The 24,250-nt window shown below is 39.1% G+C and overlaps 1 protein-coding gene across 1 annotated transcript in view; it reads left to right on the top strand.

Annotated features, from left to right (window-relative positions):
* nfatc1 (nuclear factor of activated T cells 1) overlaps positions 1-23,889 on the top strand; it is a 77,135-nt gene extending 53,246 nt beyond the window's left edge. The window contains exons 9-10 of the mRNA XM_041809516.1: positions 4,295-4,909; positions 20,710-23,889. Of these exons, the coding sequence (XP_041665450.1) occupies positions 4,295-4,909; positions 20,710-20,765 (671 nt within the window). The 3' untranslated portion in view covers positions 20,766-23,889. The remainder of the gene's footprint in view (positions 1-4,294; positions 4,910-20,709) is intronic.
* The last annotated feature ends 361 nt before the right edge of the window (positions 23,890-24,250 follow it).

Below are 24,250 nucleotides of genomic sequence, written 5' to 3'. Positions count from 1 at the left end.
TAAAACATGCTACATTTTTCACTCCTTAATTTTCATGTTTAAAAAAAAATGTATAGGACCTGTGACTCAAGAGTTGCACTAGAGAGTGCTTCACAATAAGGAAAAAACAGTAAGAATAGTGATAAAAAGAAATAGATGAAAATCTACACTCAAGCAATAAAACAAATAAAAATAAAGTATAAAGAGCTGAAATAGAATACTTTATCAAAGATGGAAAAACTGCCATTTTCTGTGCAGAAGCAGCAGGTGTTACAACATCTCCTGCAAAAACAACAGATTTATTTTGAGACACACATTACACACGGCTGATTTCAGACTCCGGAAACCCACCCAAACAAACTCCTGTCTTACGTTGCAACACAAACATTTGCACTTCTTCTGCTCCTTTCTCTGCGTCTGCATTTGCCTGCCTTTCTCCACAGCAGAGCAGACACACTTCCTCTAAACAGGCCCAAAATAGTGAAGCACAGACTATTTTAGTGCTGTGGTCGGCGTAACCATCTCCTCGCAGTTCCTCTTTTACAGCTGAAGCTTCACCAAGCCATGACACCATGTGACATCCACGTTTCACTACTTTCTTTAATTGGCAACTCATTTAGTCGAGTGGAGCCCGACAGAGTAAAAATAGATGTTTCAAGAGGTTTCTGTAAAGCCAGAAGGAGGAGTTAAGAAATGCAAACAAAAAACTCATTCATTCTTCTCGAGTATACTACAGTATATGATACAAAAATAAAGGCACTACTCACTATAGCAGTGTTTGACTCTGCACGTGATCCTGTATGATCTCACAAACAGGGGTGGTTTTAGTGCACTGGAGGCCCTAAACAAAGACCAATATGAGGCCCTTCTCCTTTTAGCTAAAGCAATCCCAGTGAGTAAAAAGTGTGTTGAAGCATCTCTTTTTCAGGTAACAAAGCCAGAGAACTATAGGCCATACCCAAAACAGAAATCTAAATACTTAACAGTGCTTCATCCGCTCTTAGAAGAGAATCATAACTCAAGTCACCACACTGTAATATTTAAACACCTTTAGTCCAGATGGAACTTTAGAAAAACATACATAAATCTGTTGTCTCTATTGGTGGAATATCCTTTTTTTTTTGGTCAGAAATCATACATTTTCATTTATATAATTATTTTATCCCACTGTAATCAACCAATTCAGCATTTCAGTATCTTTTTAGGATTGAGCTAGCTATGATTTTCTTGATATAAAGAGATTTTGGATTTTTTGAGGGGCCTGGACCTTGCTGTTGGGGCCAAGGGTCCCCCTAAGGGACTTGATGGATAATTAAAATCAGTTTTTATGCTATTTTAGTCACTCTTGGCATCTTCTTTGTTGTCAAAATTCACATCTTAAAGGTCACATATTTTACCCCTTTAAGACAGGTTTATGTTGGTCTCAAAGGTCCCTAAAACATGCCTGTAAAGTTATTTGGATTATTGAATGTCTTGAAAGCTCCTCTGTTTCAGCCCTGCTCATAACGAGCTGTTTTTGTGTCTCTGGCTTTAAATGTTAATGAGCTGTCTGACTCGGCCCCTCTCAGGAAATTGATGTGGCTTGATAGATGTGGCTCTCCTGATCCTCCTCTCAGCTGCCAGCTGTGAGGAAGATCAGGAGAGGAGGGCAGAAGTTTCTTCCAAGTTAACTCCCCTCATGACATCATGAGGGGATAATCTGAGAATGGCTTGTTTCAGCACACATTTTCTGAAATGTGGAGGCGGGGGGAGTGTCTGATCCTTGGGGGGATTGTGGACAGGCCAGGAACACATATTTTTGTTTGAAAAGCTTGAAAAAGTGTATTTTGCATAATATGACCCCTTTAATAAATAAAATCTTAGGCTTGGGCATCAGATGTGATGTACTCCCCTGACTACATCTCGAGGACCATGGTGCCCAAATTTCCTACCTTAGTCTTAAAAGGATACTTCAACATTTTGGCGAATTTGCCCATTGCCATAATCCCTTTAATCTTACTAATAGGTTAGTTACCTGTAGTTGTCAGTGCAAGCTATTTTTAGATCAGCACTGCTGAGTTAGGAGCTGCTCAGCTAACGCTATGGTGTCTTATGATATCCCGGCTTTCCCTCATCAAGCTCATCAAATACACAATCCAACAACTCCAAAATGCTCTCGTGGACAAGTTGTGACCTGCACATTCACCACGCTATGAAATAACGTATTGTTATGTAACATTACAACCATGAAGCAAATACTCAGAACTATTTCTTGAGTAAACCACTGGGCGGAGTGACACAGTGCAGCAGCCATGTCTGGAGTGTAGTTCCGGCTTTGCTTTTACCTTTAAAACATCTCCGTCTTGTAATGTTACATGATTATTTCATAGTGTGGTGAATGTGCAGGTCACAACTTGTCCACAAGAGTTTTTTGGAGTTGTTGGATTGTGTATTTGATGAGTTTGATGAGGGAAAGCCGGGATACCATAAGAATCCATTGCGTTGGCAGAGCATCTCCTAACTCAGCACCGCTGATCTAAAAATAGCTTGCACTGACTACTAAAGGTAACAAACCTATTAGTAAGACTATAGGGATTGTGGCAATGGGCGAATTTGTAATAATGTAATACAATGTAATACAATGTAATACAATTTGATATGGTACATTTCATTACAATATAATAAGCTATTATACAATGATATGATATGGTATGATATGGTACAATATGGTAAGATACAAAATAATACAATATAATATGATTAAATATGATAGAATATGATATGATATCATACGATACATTTCCCATCCATCCAGGCAACCGCCTATAGTCTCTCTTTAATTTTGACAATAATCTTGGTGGCCGATTAAACATCTGCCTGTCACATTCATTTCGATCTAATCAGAGAATCAAGACAAATAATATAATGGGCATATGCAGCTCTGAGGATTAAACTACATCATGTGAGTTTGCCAAGCTGCTATCGCTGTTTACTATCAGTGGAGCCAGCTGGTAGCTGCTCAGGAGAAGAGCAAAACATGTTTTCCACTCAGAAGGGCTTTCAGTGCGGTTCTTTGCTGCTCTTCTAATAGATAAGTGGTCCAGTTCTGATGGAACTGCCACTCTAGCTACATCCAAGTTAATCACTTCACCAGTTGGCAGCCATTGTTTTCCAGCTTGCATTGCAACAAAACTATGTCCATGAACTCCACAGACTCATACCAAAGCTGGTAGAGAGAAGAGCAAAAACAAAACACTGCGCTTTGTTTGCTCTTCTTTAGTATAAACCTGATACAGCCAAGCTACTCTCTTCATTGGTCAGCTTTGTTTTCTGGCATGCAATACTAAATTAAACTTCACCCGTAGCTATCGTAGCTGGATCTCTAATCTTCAGGAGTGGTAAAGCATGTCAGACTTAGCCAGATTGTTTTTAATTGAAGTATGCAAACAAGAAAGCAAGGGAAAAATGTTAAAAAAAAAAACAACTTAATTCTTAAAATGTCTCAAGAATATGATTCACAGGAAGTTAAAATGAAGTCTGAGCAATGTACTTATCAGTTTCGATTTCATTCACATGCTTCACATCATAATCTAGACCAGATTTTCTACAGTGAAAAGAAGTAGTTCCAGTTTAGTGGTGCAGTGATAAAGCTCAGGGTCAGAGCAGTACTGACTTTTATCTGGACTGAAACGCTTGTTAAAAAGATGAATGTGGAGTCAGGAGCAGCAGGGGACTGACCGTCTATAATGTAAATCTTAATATTATTTTCTGGAATCTGGCTAAGATCAAATCCTTTCTCATCTGAATCAAGCGTTAATCCTCAAATGTATGATAGGCGTCATCCTTAGACACCCCACAGCCTCCATTTTGTCCTTTTCAGCAACATCCTGATTCGAAAAACTGCTCTCACTTTCATTTTTTCTTTGTCTTATTGAGCAAGCAGTAATTTATTTAAAATTGCCGACCCCTGCTGAGTTTGAAGCTGCTGTTACAGCAACATTTTTCATCTCTCACATTTAGTGGACATTAGCAGCAGAGAGGAATCCAAAGAAAACAAGCATTTCATTATAAAAGCAGCTGGATGTTTCTCGTGTTGATGACTCATCTCCTTTTTTTTCCTGATTTTTTTTTTCAGCTTTTTGTGAATATTCAGAGCAGGGTGGGAGAGCTCCATCTCAGACACAGAGACTCATTGATGAGAGTGTTTGTTTGGCATTGAGCGGGTTTCCTAGCCACAAACCCACTCACTCGCTCGCTCACCAAGTCTACTAATGCAGGATATGGAATATTGTGTTTTCTCATTTAGCTCTTCTTCTTCTGCTTCTTTTTTTCTCAGTACCGACAATAAAGACAGAGCCACATGACGACTTTGACGCCCCTCTTGTCTGTGGTCAGCACCCCCCTGGCCTCTCCTTGCTCCCAAAGCCATACTTCCCCCCTCAGGTCATGACCCCATTGATGCCCTTGGACCCCAGGCCAGGTGTTGTGAGCGGGGCTTACTCTCTCAGCCAGCAAAGATTGACAGCCAAGCCCTCATCGCTTCCCTCCTCTTCCCCGAGCACCAGCCCCAAACTGCAGGACCTGTCGCCTTCACCATTTGCTAAGTGCCTCCCCGCAGCCCCTGCAGTCCAGTCTTCCCCGATCCCTCACGTCTCAATCATCCAGGAGACCCCTGGGCGGTTTCAGTCCCCAACCCTCTACCCACCCAGCAGCTCCTCGTCCTCCTCCCCGACCTCACAGACATCCACTCCCACCGACGCCCCTTATTCTTCAACCCTCAGCATGTCAGCAGTCCAACAGGTGAGCGGCAGCGCCAGCCCTGGGGCTCAGCAGCACCCAAAGGTGTCAGAGAGTGGGCCGGATGACCTCCAGGAGGGAGGAAGCCCCCCGGCTTTGGCTGTCAGCATCAAACAAGAACCACAGGAGCTGGACCAGATGTACCTGGATGATGGTGAGTAAGAAATGTTTAAATCAAGTAGTGATGAGAGGAATGCAGGGTGGAGCAGTGGTTAGCGCTGTCACCTCACTGCTAGAAGGTACCTGGTTCAAATCCCCTCTCTGTGTGGAGTTTTCAGGTTCTCTGTGACCCTGCTTCCTGTCCAATGACAGCTGGGATCTCTGATTTGTCTGAAAAGAAAATTAGGGTCAAAATCAGTTTGATTATCTTATTGGCTTCAAAATCGCTCTTCATTAAGTAACTGAAGTTTTATCAATCAGTTATATTTATTAGCTGTTATTAGGGGACATTTAGCCCTGAAAGAAAATAAGACTGCTCTGTTAAGGAAGGTGCCTCTAATTGCTCATTTTCAGGAATCCTCTATGAGGATTGACTTTTAAACAGCCGGCACATCACTTTTATTCAGTCCATGGAAATAATTAGACAAGGAACAGCAGTCCAAGCCCCAAACTAACCTAAGAAGATTTTTTGTTCTGCCTTTAAGCATTAGATGACCTCGATTTATCTTCAGGTGCTGATAGGATTGTTGATCAATGTCATATGACTCACTGATTATTTCAGCAGGAGCTGAACTTTTGTCCTTCAGACTCTGTTTGGAGCAATTTCTGGAGTAAATACCTCACTTTGTATCACTTATTGGAAAAGATGAACATTTAGGGAGGATAAAGCTTTTTTCAAGGCAAAAATATTTTTACTAATTATATCACTACATGAATGGCTTTTTGATACGATACCATGCCAGGCCATACCATAGATACAATATTATGCAATATGATTTGATACAATACAACACAATATGATACAATAAGATATGACCCAATACCATGCAGTGGTAAATGGAGGCATACTAAGGGTTACGAAATAATATGATATGATTCAACACCATATCATACCATACTAAATAGTGATATACGGAGGCATACAGCAGTACGCTACGATACTAAATCATAAGATACATTAAGATAAAATATAAATTGATATGTTACAATACCGTGGTATATGGAGGCATATAAAGGAATAAAATACTATATGATAAGATACAAACAATTCAATACAATTTGAAACAATACAGTGGTGTATGGAGGCATACAATGGGATAAAATACGATACGATACAATACAATATGATGTGATATAATACAAGGTGGTACAGTTTCAATGGAAGAATACAGTGGGACACAATATGATACAATACAATATGATACAATTCAATGTGATACAATGCCATTCAGTGCGATACGATACAATATGATACAATACAAAACAATACTATGGGATACAACACGATACAATTCGATGAGATATGATACTATGCGATACAATATGATCTAATTCGATACAATACTATAAGATAAAATTCAGTGTGATACTATGCAATACGATATGATGTGATACAATACCATTCAATGCGATACGATACCAAACGATATGAATCAATGTGTTATGATACGATACAATACAATACAATGTGATACGATACGATATGAGACGAGTTGATGGAGGCATACAGCGGGATACAAAACAATACAATACAATAGTATTCAATATGATACGATACAATATCAATATGATATATGATATATATCGTATGATACAATCTGATGAATTACAATATAATACTCTATGATGACACAGTTATAAATGATATAATATGATAACACAGTACCATACAATACAGTATGATATGACACAATACAATATGAAACAATAAGCTTGGATACATTTTTACGCTACGATTCACTGGTATATGGAGGCATACAGTGGGATATGATGACACTGTCCACTGAAAACACTGGATTACATTGGATTTGTATTGAAATTTAGCTGCAAGTGCAAAAATAGCATCTGTGGACACCAACCTTCGTCAGTGTTAATTCTGGCAGCTATTTTAGATTTTAGTGTTAATTTTAATCTTTCACTGAAACACAAAAGTCACCTTTGTGGTTTTAGTCTCATTTTTGTCAATGAGGTTGTAAAGGAACATTTTTAGTCACATCTTCAGTCAACAATGTAAACACTGGTCCTCAGCCTGGCAGTTACTCTATTTCTCAGTCTGTCCTTTTGCGTAAAAAGGCAGACAAAAACTTGTTAGGACAATAAAAAAATCAAATATGACATTAGTTTTATTGGGAATAGGTTCAGCAGACAGCTAGTTAACCTCTTTGGCCTGCTTTCTTTCATATTGTGAAACCATTTGCGTCAGTAACACAACATTGTAGGGGAGGAGACTGGTGTGGGAGGGTTGACTGTGCCAAAACACTAACCGGTGTTTTATGAGTCTAACTTTACTTTAAAAGAACTGAATATTTTAACATCTCTACCTTACTTTTGTGGTTCTTCTTTCCACTGCAGTCAGCTTTTTTACCAGTAAGCTGAAAGAAACCCGGTGGTGGTCTGCTATTTGATATATAAGGTTTAAACCCAGAAAGACGCGAGCCTGCCTAAACCTCACTGATAAAATAACTGCAGGTTTTTGTGAGCCCCTTTATTTATCTGTGAGAGAGCAGAGTTTTAGGAGCACAAACTTTATGATCTCACTGCTCTGGCCCTCTGCGCTCACCGCTGAGGTTCAGGGGGCTGCGCTGCGGTGATTTGAAATAAATTGGATAAATGATCTTCCTCTGGGCTAGAAAAAACAGTCCCCGGCTGTGTGCAAATAGATGAAGAAACACTAACCAGCAGCTATCAGCGGACGGAGCAGCGGGGCTTTGATCAGTCACCAGAGCCCCTGCTGAATCGTCTGGTCAGGTTTCCTGACGACGGCGGGCGAGACGCTGTTGTTGGGCCGACTCAGACTGTTCCCATGCCACTTCCTCTGAACAGTCTGGGTAAATACATTAACAGTTGTTAGCGCTGCCTGTGGGGATATTTGGCTCTTTAAGAGAGAGATGTGATTGATAATTATGCTCTCAATGGTGCCACCTCTGCTCATGAAGGATATTTAGTTTTAAAGCAGGTGTAGTTAAAGTTTAAAAGTATAATTATATTGCCATAATACATAATTCTGAAGAGCTTGGAAATAAAATTACACTTGTTTTCATTGGCAAACTGAAGTGAAATGTATAAAAGCATTCCAGACTTAATACAGCTTCTCGTGTCATTAAATGCTTTGGCAGAGTTTGATATGACTTTCTCTTTTAATGGGCAAGCTCAGGTGTGGTGTTACTGTAATTTTATGTCTGCCAAGGCCATTAACACTCTAGAAACCATTAAAACCAAGACTGTTCAGACTCTGACTGAGTGAAGACACGGACTTTATTGCAGTATTAAATGAAAATACCATTGTGCGTCTTCATGTGCTGGATTTAGTATGAAATTTTTTAAATTTCTTCCAGAAGTAAGAAAAAAATAGCTGCTACATTTGATGTATTTAAATTGGAGCTGTGAAATTTAATATTGAATAAAGGTAGTAAATGAAACAGATGGTTTCATACCCCTCATCAAGTCAAGTAATCACAGAAAAATTCATCTATAAACAGGGCTGTGTCATTAAATGTCCCCTAATGATACACCATGCAGACTAAAGTATTTGGTAGCATGACCATTACACCAACAGTGACCCTCCTTTACAGCTAGAACAGCCTCCACTCTTCTTCACAAAATTTTGGTGCATTTTTGTCAGATTTTGTGTCCATTTAATCTGTAGAGCATTTATGAGGTCAGTCACTCATGTTGGACAAGAAGGCCTGGCCCGCAATCTCCGTTCCAGGTCATCCCAAAGGTGCTTGATGGGGGAGAGCTCTGTGTGGGCCAGTCAAGCTCTTCCACACCAAACTCATCGGTCCATTTATTTATGGTCAAAGTTGGAAGCATAGCATTGTCCAAAATGTTCTGAAGCATTAAGATTGCTCTTCAGTAGAGATAAGGGCCTAGTCCAAACCCCGGAAAACAGCCCCATGCTGTTATCTCTCCTTAGTGGTGCTGAGATGTCAGAGATGAAAAACAGCTGACACTGAGAGGGGTTTGCACTAGTCTAGTATTAGTATTAGTCTTGGCCACTGTACAGGTCATAAACCCTACCATCTGAATGTTGACAGATGTGATGTGCCAAAAATGATCTCTTGTGCTCATATACCGTGCTTAACAAATGTATTAGACCACATGTCATATTTGTCTCAGAGACCATCCAGCATCATGAAGTGCTTTAATGCAGACTCTTTCATCTTCAGTGAGCTCTTGATGTTTTACCATTTTGAACAGGAATGAAGAATTTCAAACTGAATTCACCTTTTTATACCCAAATTTTAGCCGGCTCACTGGGCTTTTCTGAAGTCAGGTATCAATCAAGAATAACTTTCAACCACTAAAACTTTTTTTTTTTTTTGTAAATCAGTAAATTTGAAAAATCATGAATAACAATAATAATTATATTTTAGCATTAAAAACATCATTTTGGTTAAAGAGCTTCTACATATTGGTGTATTAACCATTGCAAAAACATAAAAAATGATTTTGGTTTTACAAATTTTTACCAATGTTGTTAATTTAGGGCAGCTGTGGCATAAACCTTACTTTGGGTGGTGGTCTAATAATTTTTTTAAGCACTGTATATCTGCGTCTTCTGTTCTTTTATCTGAGTTTTCTTATATAGCACTGTGCAGAACTTTTTGGCATGTTGGGAAAAAAATTGAGGCTAAAGTAAGACATATCTGTCTGAGGGCACCATCAGGCAGGCAGGAGGATTGACACAACCCCGGCTTGCTCTGGATGTCCTTGAATATTACCACGGTCATCGGAAAATAATCTGTTGGAAAAAATAACAAAGTTCACACCTACTAGGGTACTGTTCAGGCAGGTAGTAGGCTCGCCATGAGCCCCTGGTTATGCTGTGGATGTACAAAGGGTCGGAAAACCTTTGGAAGTCTCTGAGCAATTACCAGGTGTGAAAAGGCCCAGATGAGAGAGATGCCATCAAGCTTGACCTTGGCAAGCTTGAGTGACACGTGCTGACAAGTATCGAGCTTGACTCTGGCCACCCCCCCTCACTCTCCAGTCCTGGGTTGTGGCATATCAGGCCTGTAGATGAATCCTTAGCGCCCTACATGCCTAAAACTTATGCACATGACTGTATGTAATTACATGCTATTAAAAGGACTATAACGTAACAACTGGCAGCTCAGCTGGTAACTTTAGCTCATATTTGGGGTAAATTGGCTTCACTTTTGTACAATGGGATGAGCTTGTAACATGTTGTCCATCTTTAACGAGGGGGGGTAACCAGTTATAGTTTAGGATTTCGGTGTGGCCTTGCAGCCACTGGAAGTGCCCCTGCTTATAAAAGAGCAGTAGGCTATTTTTGATCTAACACTGTCACTTTTAGTTGCAATTTAGTCCTTAGTCAGAGCTGATCTCCTTTATTTGTTCAGCCCTGTCGTGTTCACCATGATCTCCTGCTGTTACACATTTTTCACACAGTCCCCAGAGAGCTTACAAACACGTCTGCTCATGGAAACTCTGAACAGTGTTGTCTGGCCCCAAGCCGGAGCCGGGGCCTGGGTTAGAGGCCGCAGGGTGCACGGTCTGAACCCCAGGACTGCTGAGGCTGAGGGAGATGGAGGCCGGCCACGCTGCCATAAAACTCGCTGACTGCAGAGGTTTGCATGCTCCCCTCTGGCTCAGAGAGAGTCTGGAGGACCAAAGCCATACGTTATGCTGCACAGTAGTGTGCCGAAAGACTTTGGTCGGCGGTGAGGTAACATGAGCAAAACACGTGCATTTTGAAGTTAGACTAGAGCCAAGCAGCATTACGAAAGGTTTTTTTATGGCGTGTTGTGGCCTTGTTCAGTGTCAGAACTGCACAACCGACGAGCAGGGACGTTAGAGGGTCATTGGAAAAGTATCTGAATGAAGTTGTGATCAAAAATCTGGCTGAAGAATCTGTCTCAGATTTATCTCAAAAGACTTGCCACCTTAAATTATTTGCAGCCACAGGATGAACAAAGAAGTTGTATCAGTTAGTATTAAGCATCTATTATAGGACCATCTGGATATAATACATTTGCTATGATGTCACAATCATGGTGTTAAAGAGTAATCAGATCATAAATTTGATTTTAACGCTGTGACTTTGGTAGAACTTTATAATTGGTTTATTGCATATTCCTCAAAATCAACATCTGCTTGGTATTACTTGCTTCCAGAAATAGTTATTGATGCATTTCTAATCACAATGAGTGGCCAGAGAAGTCAAACTCCAGTATGATGCAATGAAATGCAACAGCCAATAAAAAATGTAATTAAACATAACCCCACTTAATTATCTGCATTTATGATTAGACTGTCTGCTGCTGTCTGTAATGGTGTTATTGTGGATTCAATTCAGTGTCCTAGAAATATGTTTCTAATACTCTGTCCACCTGCTTCGAGTAAATGTTTGCATGAATATTAGAAACACTTGGAAAATAAGATGGAAGCCAAAGCAGACAAGGCTTCGGCCAGAAAAACGACCAAGAAGAAGATTTAACCGGTAGATTTTATAAAAACATGCAAAGAGCTGAACAGTAACATATGCTAATTTGAAGCTTCTGTTGAGATAACTAGACATTTACATCCCAAGAGCATAAATCACAGCGCTTTTATTTTTATTATATTTACTTAATTTATAAAGCACCTTTCAAACCACAGTTACAATGTTCCTCACAGGCAGAGAACTTAAATACATGCAGGGACAGGAGCATAAAAATGTTCATGAGACAAAGGTAGATAAAATGCATACAAACAAGAATGTATAAACAAGTGTAGTGCCACAAGAGAAGGCTTTAATACTAAAGAGTTGGGAGGTGTTATCAGAACAACGTCTTTCCCGGTGTCATTTAGTCTCAGGATGTTATTGGACATGCTAAATTTCATGGCAGACAGGGAACAGGCAGGAACATAAACCTGAGCATCATCAGCATAATAGCAGAAGCAACCATTCTGAATACTGATCAACTTTCCAAATGGGAAAATAAAAATCAAAAAAAGAGGGGGCCTAAGATAGTTCTCTGTGGTTAGCACAGGAGAAGGCCTTAAGATAAAGGAAGGAGTTCTCAAAACAGTGTCTGTCCTATGCTGACCTTACACTAGAGGACTTTGATAAAACTTTCAAAAGACTGACATCTGACACCCTCTTATAGTATGTACTCTGTGTGTGTGTGTGTGTGTGTACATATATATATATATGTGTGTGTGTGTGTACATATATATATATATGTGTGTGTGTGTGTATTTATATATATGTATATGTGTACATATATATATATAGATATATGTACACATGTACATATATCTATATCTATATCTATACCACCCAAAGTAAGGTTTATGCCACAGCTGCCCTAAATTAACAGCACTGGTAAAAATTGGTAAAACTAAAATCATTTTTTATATTTCTGCAGTGGTTAATACACCAATATGTAGAAGCTCTTTAACCGAAATAATATTTTTAAAGCTTAAATATAATTTAAATATAAATATATAATTTTATAATTTTTATATAAATATAATTTTTATTGTTATTCATGAATTTTCAAATTTACTGATTTACAAAAAAACGGAAAAAATAGTAAAGCCCATTATTATTTCTTGATTAATATGTCAAATTATAGTTATTTACTTGCATTCCTGAACAGAAAAGTGAGTTTCAGGGGTTGAATGTTATGATTGATTAATTTCTGACTTCTCAGAGAAGCCCAGTGAGCTGGCTCAAATTTGGGTATAAAAAGGTGAATTCAGTTTGAAATCCCTCATTCCTGTTCAAAATGGTCAAATGTGGAGAGCTCACTGAAAATGAAAGAGTCCACAAAGCACTTCATGATGCTGGATGGTCTTTGAGACAAATATGACAGGTGGTCTAATAAATTTGTGTGAGTGAGCACTGTGTGTGTGCGTGTGTGGGTGTGTTGGTGTGTGTGTGTGTGTGTGTGTGTATATATATATATATATATATTTATTTATATACACACACAGAAATGTCTGATACAGCACCTGGAATAGGCTTAATGGTATAGCAACTTTAACCTCTGAACAGTTATGGGAAACAGCTTGAAACATTGTCTGTTTTATGGATGTGTTTCATAAGGACCATTCATCGCAAAAATGCTAATTTTACAGCTGGAGTTTTGCAGATTCCTGCACAGATGTGATGCAGTGATCAGGAAACGCGATACTAGTATTTCTCACATATACACAAATATGAATTAGCAGGTTTCTCAGGTTTCTCTGTGTGCATGTTAACACAGTATCCCAAATATGATCAAAACTAGGGTAAGACACAGAACCAGGATACTATGGCACAGAACAGGGTAGGGAGATCAAAACGCCATGAGATTTCCCGTCGCGGAAAAATCCATCTTGCAGGTCAATATTGCGCAGACACTTGGAGCAGCAGATGACCGCTCCAACCACCTCCTCGCGTGCACTACTTGGGCCACACATGATCTGCCTATGCATCAAAATAACGGTGTAAATTGATGAAATGCTGCTGGTGAAAGCCTGTGCAGTCTCCATGAGGAGAATACAGCGTTTATTTAGTTCATGTATGCGCGCAGACTCGCTTGTAGTGCCGCTATTTGTGACTTTGTAACTTTGAGTCGCGGCTTTGTCATGTCTCCCTCTCGTCTCACTGTCTGTCAGTCACACATCCATCAGCTGTTGGCTGTGCGTATGATCAGTCAGAAGCTTAACGTGAGTAGCGCAACAGGTCTGCATACTGCAGCAGTAAACTTGGCAAAACAAACTCTGTTTGAGCGCCATAGAGACCACTGTTAGCTCCATAAAGCAAAGTTAGAGCTTCAGTTAAACACGCCCTGTTTGTTGTATGACAGCAAAACAGAGACCCTCACTCACTCACCAACGCACACACATTAACACACACGTTCATCTGTGCATCGTGTCCAACACTGTTAAAGCTCATATGAGAAAAAAAGACCAAAAAAACGATAAACTAATCTGTTTCTTTTAATTACGTGTTATTGACTTAAAGATTTATTTTGAGTGTGTTAAATATGGTTGTCCTTAAAGAGGATGAAAAATAGTTTGATTTTACTGATGCAGCTCTTTATATTTCAGTCTGTTGTAAACAGTGCTTAAAGTACCTTTAAAATATTCTAAATGCTTTTATTATATATAATTATTATATATAAAAATAGTTATTGTAATTGTAGCATCCATGTATTGTATTGTCCAGCCATGTATTTTTTTCCAAAATTAAAAGAAAGTGTAAAATCTCGTCTCGTGTCTCGTGGGCCCAAATCTTGTCTCGTTTCGTCTCATGGGATAAGTGTCTCGTCACACCCCTATTAATTAATAAAACTGAAAAAAGTCAGAGGTCTAATCAGGGATTAAACTATGAAGATACCCATTTCAGAAGTAGTTACACGAACCATGGTATTGCTTAAGCTTCATTAGCTTTCGCTAAAGCTAACATAGCCACCTATCTGCGTAGTTAATTTTACTATATAAGCCAGTGTAGTTACGTTGCCTTAAGCTTTTGGCATGAGTTTTAGCAAATGTAGCTAATGCTTGCATAGCTATTACCCTAATGCTAACAGGAAGTTTAATCCTATTTTATTTTGAAAGTTTTAGAGTGTTCTTCCATCCTGACATGTGCATCGTCTCAAAATGGTCTGCAAGAGGGGGTGTCTGAGGGCTGTGGTTTGCATGGCTTTCCTTTATACATGAAAAGGAAATCTGTCTTTGACAAAGAAGTGAATAGATTGTTTACAGTAGCGATGCGCATTTTTTGGTCGTGACTGTACTGATGCTTACAGAGGTCTGTTATACATTCAAGGATTGGTTCATTGTGCTGAGGTCTCCATGCCCCTGGGTACTCTCAGTATTGTTGTAATGTTTTTCTAGAGTCTCCTTCACTTCTAGACTTATATTTAGTTATGGTCTTCAATTGTTGTTGTCTGTTTTCTTTTTGAAATAATCCCTGGGTTAAAGAGATTTGCCTGGTTTTGTGGTGAACTTCAGGACAGCTCTGTGGGACTGATTTGCTATAACACAGTAGGATCTCATTATTTAAGCCAAGAATATCCTGTCTATCTGACGTGGCAGTTAACAGGGAGAGGGGGGTTGTGGCGTTTTCTCTCCTCCTTCTTTTTTTCTCTCTGAGTCTTGGTTTAGTTAAATATCTCTCCACCTGATCAGTTCCTCTGTAGTATTGTGTTATTACAGACCGGATCATGTTGACACATTCAAGCCTGTAATGAGGCTAACAGTGCTATGCAGCTAATTGTTTGGGAGTTCCTCGTCTTTTGGGGGTTTCCTGGCGGGGGAGTCGGGTTGTATCAGTCAGCTCCAGCTGCTCTGGACCTCCATGGGACAGGAAACTGGTTCCTTGAATACTTCATATTAAACTCCACTCTCCTACACTTGAACAGCTGAGAGCTTACTAAAACTTCTGTGCAGCCTACTATAGCATACTGTATAATATATGTAGCATACGTGATGTCAGATTGGTATGAAAAGTGTGAAGATACACAGCATTCATTTTTCTCAGATTTCTCTAGAATCAGTTCAGTTTTCTGAATGAACCCAGTTTATAGTCCACCTCTGTTGAAAGCGTCTCTGTCACTCGTCTCTCCTGATCGATGTGAGCGCAGAGCACATGACGACACAGATGTCACTCTGGTGCTGGCTCTATTTTCAGGACTTTGTTGTAAACACACTTAGAGATCAATAGATTGACTTCTGTTTCAATTAGATCCCTCCCTTCAAAAGTGACAGCACAGTGAAAAGTGGGCCATGACAACGGACACGTAAACAGTAGATGTTGTGGCCTCAGCAGGGCGGAAGGGCGTTTCACTGGCAGCTTCACGGTTTTTAGACAGAATAAACTATTGAAACTTACTGAAGTCATTCTTTATTGTCCACGGAGATAAAACTATTTCTTTTAAGTGAAGAGATAAAGGAATCATTTCTCAAACTACATATTTAAGTTAGCTCACAGCCTGGCCAGTCCAGTAGATGGATTGATTAAATCAAATGATCAATTTAGGAAGTTTGTTCTCTCAGGCTGTTTGCTCTACTGTCTATCCCTCTGGGTTTTATAATGCAGGCATACAATTGAATCCAGAAGTTTACATATACTAAGATTACTATGCCTTTAAACAATTTGGGAAAGCCTAGATGATGATGTCATGGCTCTGGAAGCTTTTGATTGGTTAATTGACAACATTTTAGTTAATTGGAGGCACACCTATGGATATTCTTAAGGCACACCTCACACACTGCTTCCTTGTGTATTATGGGAAAATGCCAAGATATGAGGAAGAGAATTGTGGATCTCCACAAGTCTGGTTCATCCTTGGGTACAATTTCCTGAAGGTGCCACATTCATCTGTTCAAACAATAATGGGTCTTCCAAATGGGAAATGACCGTAAGCATACTGCCAAATTAGTTACAAAGTGGCTTAAGAACAATGTTTGGAGTGACCATCACAAAGCCCTGATCTCCATCCTATAGAAAATTTGAGGGCCAAGCTGAATAGGCATGTATCAAACAATTACACCAGTTCTGTCAGGAGGAATGGACCAAAATTCCAGCAAACTCTTGAGAGAAGCTTCTGGAAGGGAACACAAAACATTTAACCCAAGTCATACAGTTTAAAGGCAATGCTACCAAATACTGAGGGAAGGTATGTAAACTTCTGGCTCTGAAGAAAGTAATCAGGAATTCTCTCTCTCATTATTCAAAAGCAAATAGAAATAATTTTGGTAATCCTATCTGACCTAAAACAGTAAAAGTTTAGTCTCATTTAATGTCAGACAGTGAGAAAAAAAAGGTTATGTATCTTTTTATACAGTGGATGCAAACTGCTGGGTTCAGCTATATTTGAGTAAATGTAAGACTTCAACTAGAAGTCATTTTTAAAATCAATATAGACATTTTACAAATACAAAATATGGCAGGATAAAGATCAACTGAAGCTACCAGTTGCTACAACCACATTGAAAGTACAGTGGTGAGTCAAGAGGAAGAGCAGTGTTAGTGTGATTCATAGAAATCTTACAAGCAAGAGATAAAGTTTGACCTTTGACCTTTGAAATCAAATCAGTGCATCCTTGAGTCAGATTGGACTTTTTACGTCTCTTTGCCAAGAATACGGAAGGAGATAAGCCATTAGGTGAGTAGTCACCAGAAATACCACGTGTAAACGCTGGCCATTGCTCAGGAAATGTAGCTCATCTTTTGTGTTGAACAGTAAAAGTCTGAACATGGATGAGAGCTTATCCTTTTTTGGTGCTGTGCTACCTCAGCACACACTGACTTAGATGGCCTGTATATAAATGTCAGCTGTTTTGTCGCTGCCAAGTCCTTCACAAACACAAACCGCTGTGAATCTCACATAGAGGGTTCAGCGTGTTCATGTGTTTGTGTGACACGCTCCTGTGAGATGACTGCTGTTCTGTCATTATCAGAGATCTGCCTGTTCTTTTATTATTAGGATCTGTGATCCAAACACATAAACTCCATGTCTAACAAATCTCTGTGCTCTGTAACCATGAACAGCTTCAGTCAGTTTGTTACTCAGTTAGAAAAGTTTCTCCTCAAGGTGATTATGACACATTTATGTGTTTGGTTTTACTAAAGCAGCCTCCTGCAAACTTGGAAAACCCTCACGGGGCTTTTTTTTTGTTGTTGTTTTTGTAGATTCATTGCCAGGCACGTATACTTGAGTCGTCTTTTTGGTGAGAGGAAGTGAGTGGTATTTCTGGTAGGAAGCAAGGCTGCCAGAGCCGGGTCACAGAGGGAAGGCCCGCTCTGCTGCCTGCGATGAAAATAAACGTCTCAAAGAAAAAAAGTAATTCCATTGTGTGGAGGGGAATCTCGGGTTTCCAGGCTGTTTTTCAATCGTCCAGTCAGTCAGAGGGAATTCCTTCCCCCGGCCTGCTGGCTTGCTTTCCCGGGGCCAGCTCCAGGGGTGTTCCCTTTTAATTTTGAACATTTGTCATCCCTGTGAGGCAGAAAAAGAGGCCCGATTCTGAGGCTGAAACTGATAAGCAAGAGTGGGACTGTGGATGCAGTCTTGCATGAAGATTCTGAAGTTAAAACTAGTGAAAAACAGGGGAAAATGAGTGATTTTACCTTCGATACGTTTATTTCTTGGTATTTTCTGCTTTTAGAGAGCTCAGCTGCGTTCACATCATCCTCCCTCCTGCTCTTTGCAGCCAAAGAACACAGCTGATAAAAACAGATAAACAAGTGCACCTGGATCCTGCAGAGACAGCAGGAGGTTGCATCATCTCTCCTGATAAAAAAAGAAAAGGTCTGGGGAGCTAAGATATAGCCAAGCCTGATTCTATTAGAATGACTCAGAGGAAATAACAGCTCCTATAGAGATCAGTAAAGTGTTTTTACGGCGGTTGATATCTGTATGATGTGAGAGGTGTCACTCCTACTGTGATGAAGCACTCCATTTTGTGTCATATCCTGTAGCATGAGGCAGAGTATTTTGCTGTAATATCATCAGTAAACTCACCTGCCTGGATCCATACTGCTCATAGACACACATGTAGCTGCTTGATTAGATAAGGTCCTATCTACACAGGGATGAATTCAGGAGTATACGCAAAAGTTGTTGTATCAGTGTTTCCTCCACAAGGAAACAGCGTTTATGGAGGCTGTAAAAGCAATTTTTATAAACTTGGTCCCACACTGAACAAATCTGTACACCTACTGTTTTATCTTCGTGTGGACAGCCAACTGCATTTTTTATGAACAATCAAGTCGTACATATCATAGCCCACTTAAGCCGCAATTATTGCAATGTTTTGCACTTTCATATTGGCTTCATTTTCAGGACCGGAGGTTACCGCTTGCTTTATACGCGTCCTCCTTAATCTTCTTCCCTGTTAGTGCATTTCTGTGGCAGCGTTACAGCGCCACTTACAGGCTTGGCATATATACTACAGCGTTTTAAGAGGTTCTGTGCTTACGTGGACATTTCCTGAAAAAAACCTGTGTTTATTTAGAAACGTTTTCAAAACTAAATGGAAATATATCGTTTTCGTCTCCATGTGGGCAAGGCCTAAAACTCCCTTAAAACGACTTTCCCCTGAAAGATCGAGGAAACCAGAACACATCTAACAGACTAATAAATCGTTTCCACCAAGCGGTTTGGCTCAGTTCGGTGCGGAATAGCATGTATTTTTTTGCGTTTTCATAAAGCAAAAGTTATAAAGGGTCCCAGAAAAAAACCGACCCATACTGTCCCACTTTTCAGCAGTCTTCTGTAAGCATACCAATCTTACCTATCCATCCCAAAAAGGTGGAGTTACAAACACAACAGTAAGGGGTTGCACTGACGTCTCCTCAGCGTGCGACAGCTGCTCGGCTCCGGGCTGCAACACACGGATGTCTCTGTGAGGAGCAGCGAAAATGGGGAAAAAAGCAGAATAATGTCTGTATTTGGGATATTTGGACTCGACAGAGATCCAAACTGTTTCCTAGTCTGTGGATGTTGATATCTGTCCACAAATCAAGTTTCCTGACGTTTATCTCAACCTGATTTTAAGAACACAAAGCAGAGCCTGAAGGCTCACATCAACCTGGTCTATCCTTGATGGATGTGAGACTAAATTAATGCTCAAGTTTTGTGAATACGAAGCCTTAGATCAGTTGATTCTCTGTACTGTAACTAGTTATTCATCTGCTTCTTACTTTAGGTAATTTTTGAAAACATCGCTCTGTGGCTGTTGAACATGTTTATAAAACTTCAGGCTGCAGCCTATTTTGAAACAAGATCAGGTATTCCATCAGCTGAAGATTCGTACTGACAGCGGTTAACATAATTAATATCTAGTTATTTTTATTGAAAAGCACTTCCAGCTGAAATAAAGCTGTTTAATGCGTATTCCCTACTGATTTCTGTCACTCATTCTTTCTACATCTCAGCAGCTGGACCACCAGACTCGCGCTGGCTGTGGCTTCACATGCATAGCTTTTACAGCCCCGCCCACCAAGTGAGGACATGGGTGTCTGTAAACTGTTTTGGGGTTTTTGCGTACCAAACCATACTGAATTAAACCGGACCCCCTGATGGAAACAAGGCGTAAGACTATACTAGACACAGTCATGAAAGGCTTGGAGATATTTTACAACTCTAATGCTGTTGTTTCATGTGAGGTTAATTTCAAATTTAGTTTTTTTATTTTGGTTAACCCTCAGATAGTGTAAAAGAAATTCTTACACTGGGGGTGTTTGTGACCAAAATGACAGCACACATAAATGAAAATAAAAATTACTGTACATTAGAATTTTTTCCAATTTATTTTGCATTCATCTTTAATCTAGATCAGACCTGATCATAAACATCAAGCTTTCATTTATCTTTAGGAATTTAACACTTTCAATGCCAGTTTAAGTTAAAAAAAAACCCTGATGTCTGTAATGTTAAAAAAAGGAATATTTTTCTTACACTAGCTGCAAATTAGATTTCCTACAAGGGAATTTGAACCAAAGTTTTGGTTACTACAAAAAAATTTCAGCTTGCTACGCATACATTAACAATTTATACACTGATTTTTTTTCTTTCTCAAAAAAATTTTTTTAATAGAGTTGTTTTTAATTTAGAAAACAAGTACATGGGTATGTAAAAACTATACTGATATTTTTGACATCAGATACGAGCCAGTGAGACTGGGGAGTGGACCAAAAGTGGCTGACAGAAGTAGACCCTGACTAAAAAACCAATGAAAAGGAAAAGAAGCACAAATCCAGTAACCTTTCTGTTTCGTAGTAAATCCAGCTGAATATTTTCCCTTGACTGTCTTCATCTTTCTGCCTCTCTTTCTTTTTTTACTTTGCAGTCAATGAGATCATCAGGAACGACCTGTCCAGCATCTCCGTCCACAGCCATGCGTAGCTTCCTGACTGTCACAGGAAACGAGAAGAAAGGGAAACGCCAGACAGAAATGGACTTCATGCTTTTCATGCTTGGACTACAGCATGCAGGAAGCAGCAAAAAGGAAACGGGAGGAGAACAAATGTAAATGTATTGTCCAGATGACCAGGGTCCAACACGTGCCTTGTTTTTCTTATATAATGCCTTTACACAGAAATAATCCAAGGAATACAATAATGACTGACTTTTTTTTTTTTAAATGTGTGTAAATTAAATATGTAGCAACAAAACCTGCCACCCCAAACCCCACAGCAAGTTTGCTTCTAGAGGACCAAACCTTGTTTTTATGTCTCTTTTTGCTGCAGTTTGTAAATGATTCAGTGCCTTTGAGTTAAGTCATTTGTATATACAGTATCTATAGTGCTTCAGTTTGCATATCTGGCTTTACAAGGAAATGATTAAAGGAAAAGTGCCTTTTGAACTGGAAACAGAAAAAGTGGCCTGCACTTGGCTTCATGTGTTCAGCTTTGAAATATAAATGACTTTTTTTTAAGTAGACCAATGCAGTTTAATGGGATGATGTTACAGAAAATAACAACTGAAAACTGGCTTAACCTCTTAAACAGTAATATCTGATCTGTCTGCAGTTAGCTCAAAGTAGGAGCATTAACTAATGATAATACACACTGGCTTTATATAAAGATGGACAATGCAGCTATCCCTTGTTATGTTCTACAAATATGAAGATAAAATACGCCACAATGGGCGCTGACATATTACGCTGATGACACTATTTGGTTGATGCCAGAGTCTGCATGTGAGATCATTTGATGCAGCTTCTTCTGCCTACCAAACACACTTTTAATTCACCGATTAAACAAGAAAGCTCCCTCAGTCCCCAGCAGAATGGACTTTTGTGTCAGTTTGAAGTTGACACTTGCGTTTTTAGAAAGCTGAACAATTCTTGAGTAGGAGCCCAAACTTTGGCATCAGTCATGACTCGATTCATCACCACATTGTTGATGTAGCAGATATTTTTCTATTAGTACGCTAGCAAGTTAGCATCTGCTAGCTCGCTAATGTGTTATTAGCAACAGCATTACATTTCAATCAAGAAAAAAGGCATTTAAGGCTAAACAGCCATGTTGTATGGAAGCGCATAATCTTAGCATAAAATACAATACATGAATTTAACAGTGAGTGGAAAAAGTCACATTTTGAGTATAATTACCCACTGCCTATAAGTCATCTGCGCTTCAAAAAAAAGAGTAGAAGAAGAAATCAGAGGCAGCTCAACCGTGGTCACTTCCTGTTAATGCTAAACAGCACTGCGTGATTTGAGACAACACTAACCTGCATGGATTAAGTGCTCTTTGTAATGCATTTAAGTGTAATGTAAGTATACTAACAGAAGTTTGTGATTTGAGTCCAACTAATAGCTTTGTTAGCTTTAGCTAAAGTGTTTTCGGGGAGTACAAACTTTCTCCTGCAGGCAGAAAATATTGAACTATTACATGAACTTTGGCATGGAGAAAGGAAATAGTCATCAGTCACTCAAACTTCATTTGTATAGCACTTAGCATTAAAGAATGCAGCACAAAGTGCTTTATATACAAACAGACAAATTAAAAATGATAATTATATAATAATTTGACTTGTCCACTGAGCTGTCTATAAGTTTTTCAAAGTAAAATGAGAAATTAAAGAGCGGTGGTGCACCTGTTTTACATGAGCCTTAACCAAAGTGTGCTGAAAGGGATGATATAACATGCTATTGTTATTGTTATTGTTATTATTGTTAAGAGATTTTAAAGAATGTCCAAATTATGAAGCTTAATCGCATCCTGATTAATGCAGTATGCTGACAGTCCTAACATTAGCTAAAATATTAAAGACTGGTATTTTAAAACTTATTTATAATACAGAATGCACACTAGAGCTCATCAGCATTGTAGTGAATGGATGTTGTTTGTTATGGGGTGTTCTTCTTGATGCCGACTGCTTGTATTAAAACAGAGGAGGCACAGCTTATGACCTGCATGTTTTGACTTCACTTTTGGCAGGGTTTCATGTTGTCCATCTTTTTATAAAGTGCAGTATTGTACTGACTTATTCCACCATGACTAAGCACTTAACAGAGGCAAGGAAAATCCCATTTAAACAGGTAGAAAACACAAGCAGGATTGGCCTTACAGGTGTATCCATCTACCTAGATCAACCAACATTACAGCAAAGCCATCCTTGTACATATAAATTGATTATGATTGTGATGTATTTGTTGTTACTTAAACTTTTCGAGTGTAAAAGAAGAATGTTACTTCTTTAAAATGTGGCATCATCTCAGATTAGATTAAAACTGGTTGGCACAGTAAGTCTGGGCCAACAAAGGGAGATAAACTGAATACATTTTCTGTATTCACCACCGACATAAAGCACTTAACCACTAAACCTGTGGGATTACATGTAGCTGTGTGAATAAGATACCAGCTTTATTACACAAAGTGAAAACAACTTTACAGATCAGTTAGTCAAACCTTTTTTCAGATCAGAAAAGGCTCATAGATTGAGTCATTTTTTGTCACTCTGGTGATAAAACAACTAGCAATACAGACTTGAAAATAATCTGAACTGTGGAGTAAACTGCTTGCTACAGTAACAGGAATGTTAGTTTGATGTGTATCAGTAAAATCATCTCAGTTTTGACAAAGCTTGACTTTTCCCTGGCGGTGATGCCATTAGCATTAGCCTCTCGAAGAATGTAAAAACAATCTCCAATGCAACTGAGACGGTCTCTAATCCAAAGAACAGAGCAATACAAATATACCAGATCTTTAGTGTTTCATTCGTATTTTCATATTTATTCTCTTAGCATGTTCTTTGTTATTTCATGTTTATCATCAAACTTGTTCTCATGCTTACCTACATACTGTGGTTTATCTACTCCTTCGTTTATTATAGCAAAACTGAACAGGCTTACACTCTTGTTCCCAGTTTTTATATGTATTTATATGAGTCTTAATCCTTGTAACTGAAGGGCCTGAAGCCATACTGAAATGTTTACTGAGGAGATATTGTTAGTCTACAGCATAGAAGTCTGCTTTGTGACCTTTTTGTGTATTTGTCAATAAATAAGTCTTCATCTCTTTGACTGAGTGATCTGTGCTTTCTTTGGTAGACTGTGTTTTGTGTTTACAGACAGCAGTGATGAGGGGACAGGTTATCTCTTACAAAAAAGATATATATATATATTAATTTAACCTTTATTTTACCAGGAAAACCTCACTGGGATTAGAAGTCTTTTATTCCTGTTGTCTTAAAACCCTTTCTGTGTAGCTTGTGTAGCTGTAGTTCTCTTGCAGACAGAATAAGATTGTCCTCAATGATATTCCTATACTTGCTGTATTGATTTAACCCTCCACCTTTACCAGCCTTCCAGAGCTGGCTGCAGAGAAGCATCCCCACAGCATGATGCTGCCACCACCGTGCTTCACAGTGGGGATGGTTGT

The sequence above is a fragment of the Cheilinus undulatus genome, linkage group 16 (assembly GCF_018320785.1).
Source record: "Cheilinus undulatus linkage group 16, ASM1832078v1, whole genome shotgun sequence".
NCBI classification, from domain to species: Eukaryota; Metazoa; Chordata; class Actinopteri; order Labriformes; family Labridae; genus Cheilinus; species Cheilinus undulatus.
This window is presented reverse-complemented; position numbering and strand designations above follow the sequence as displayed.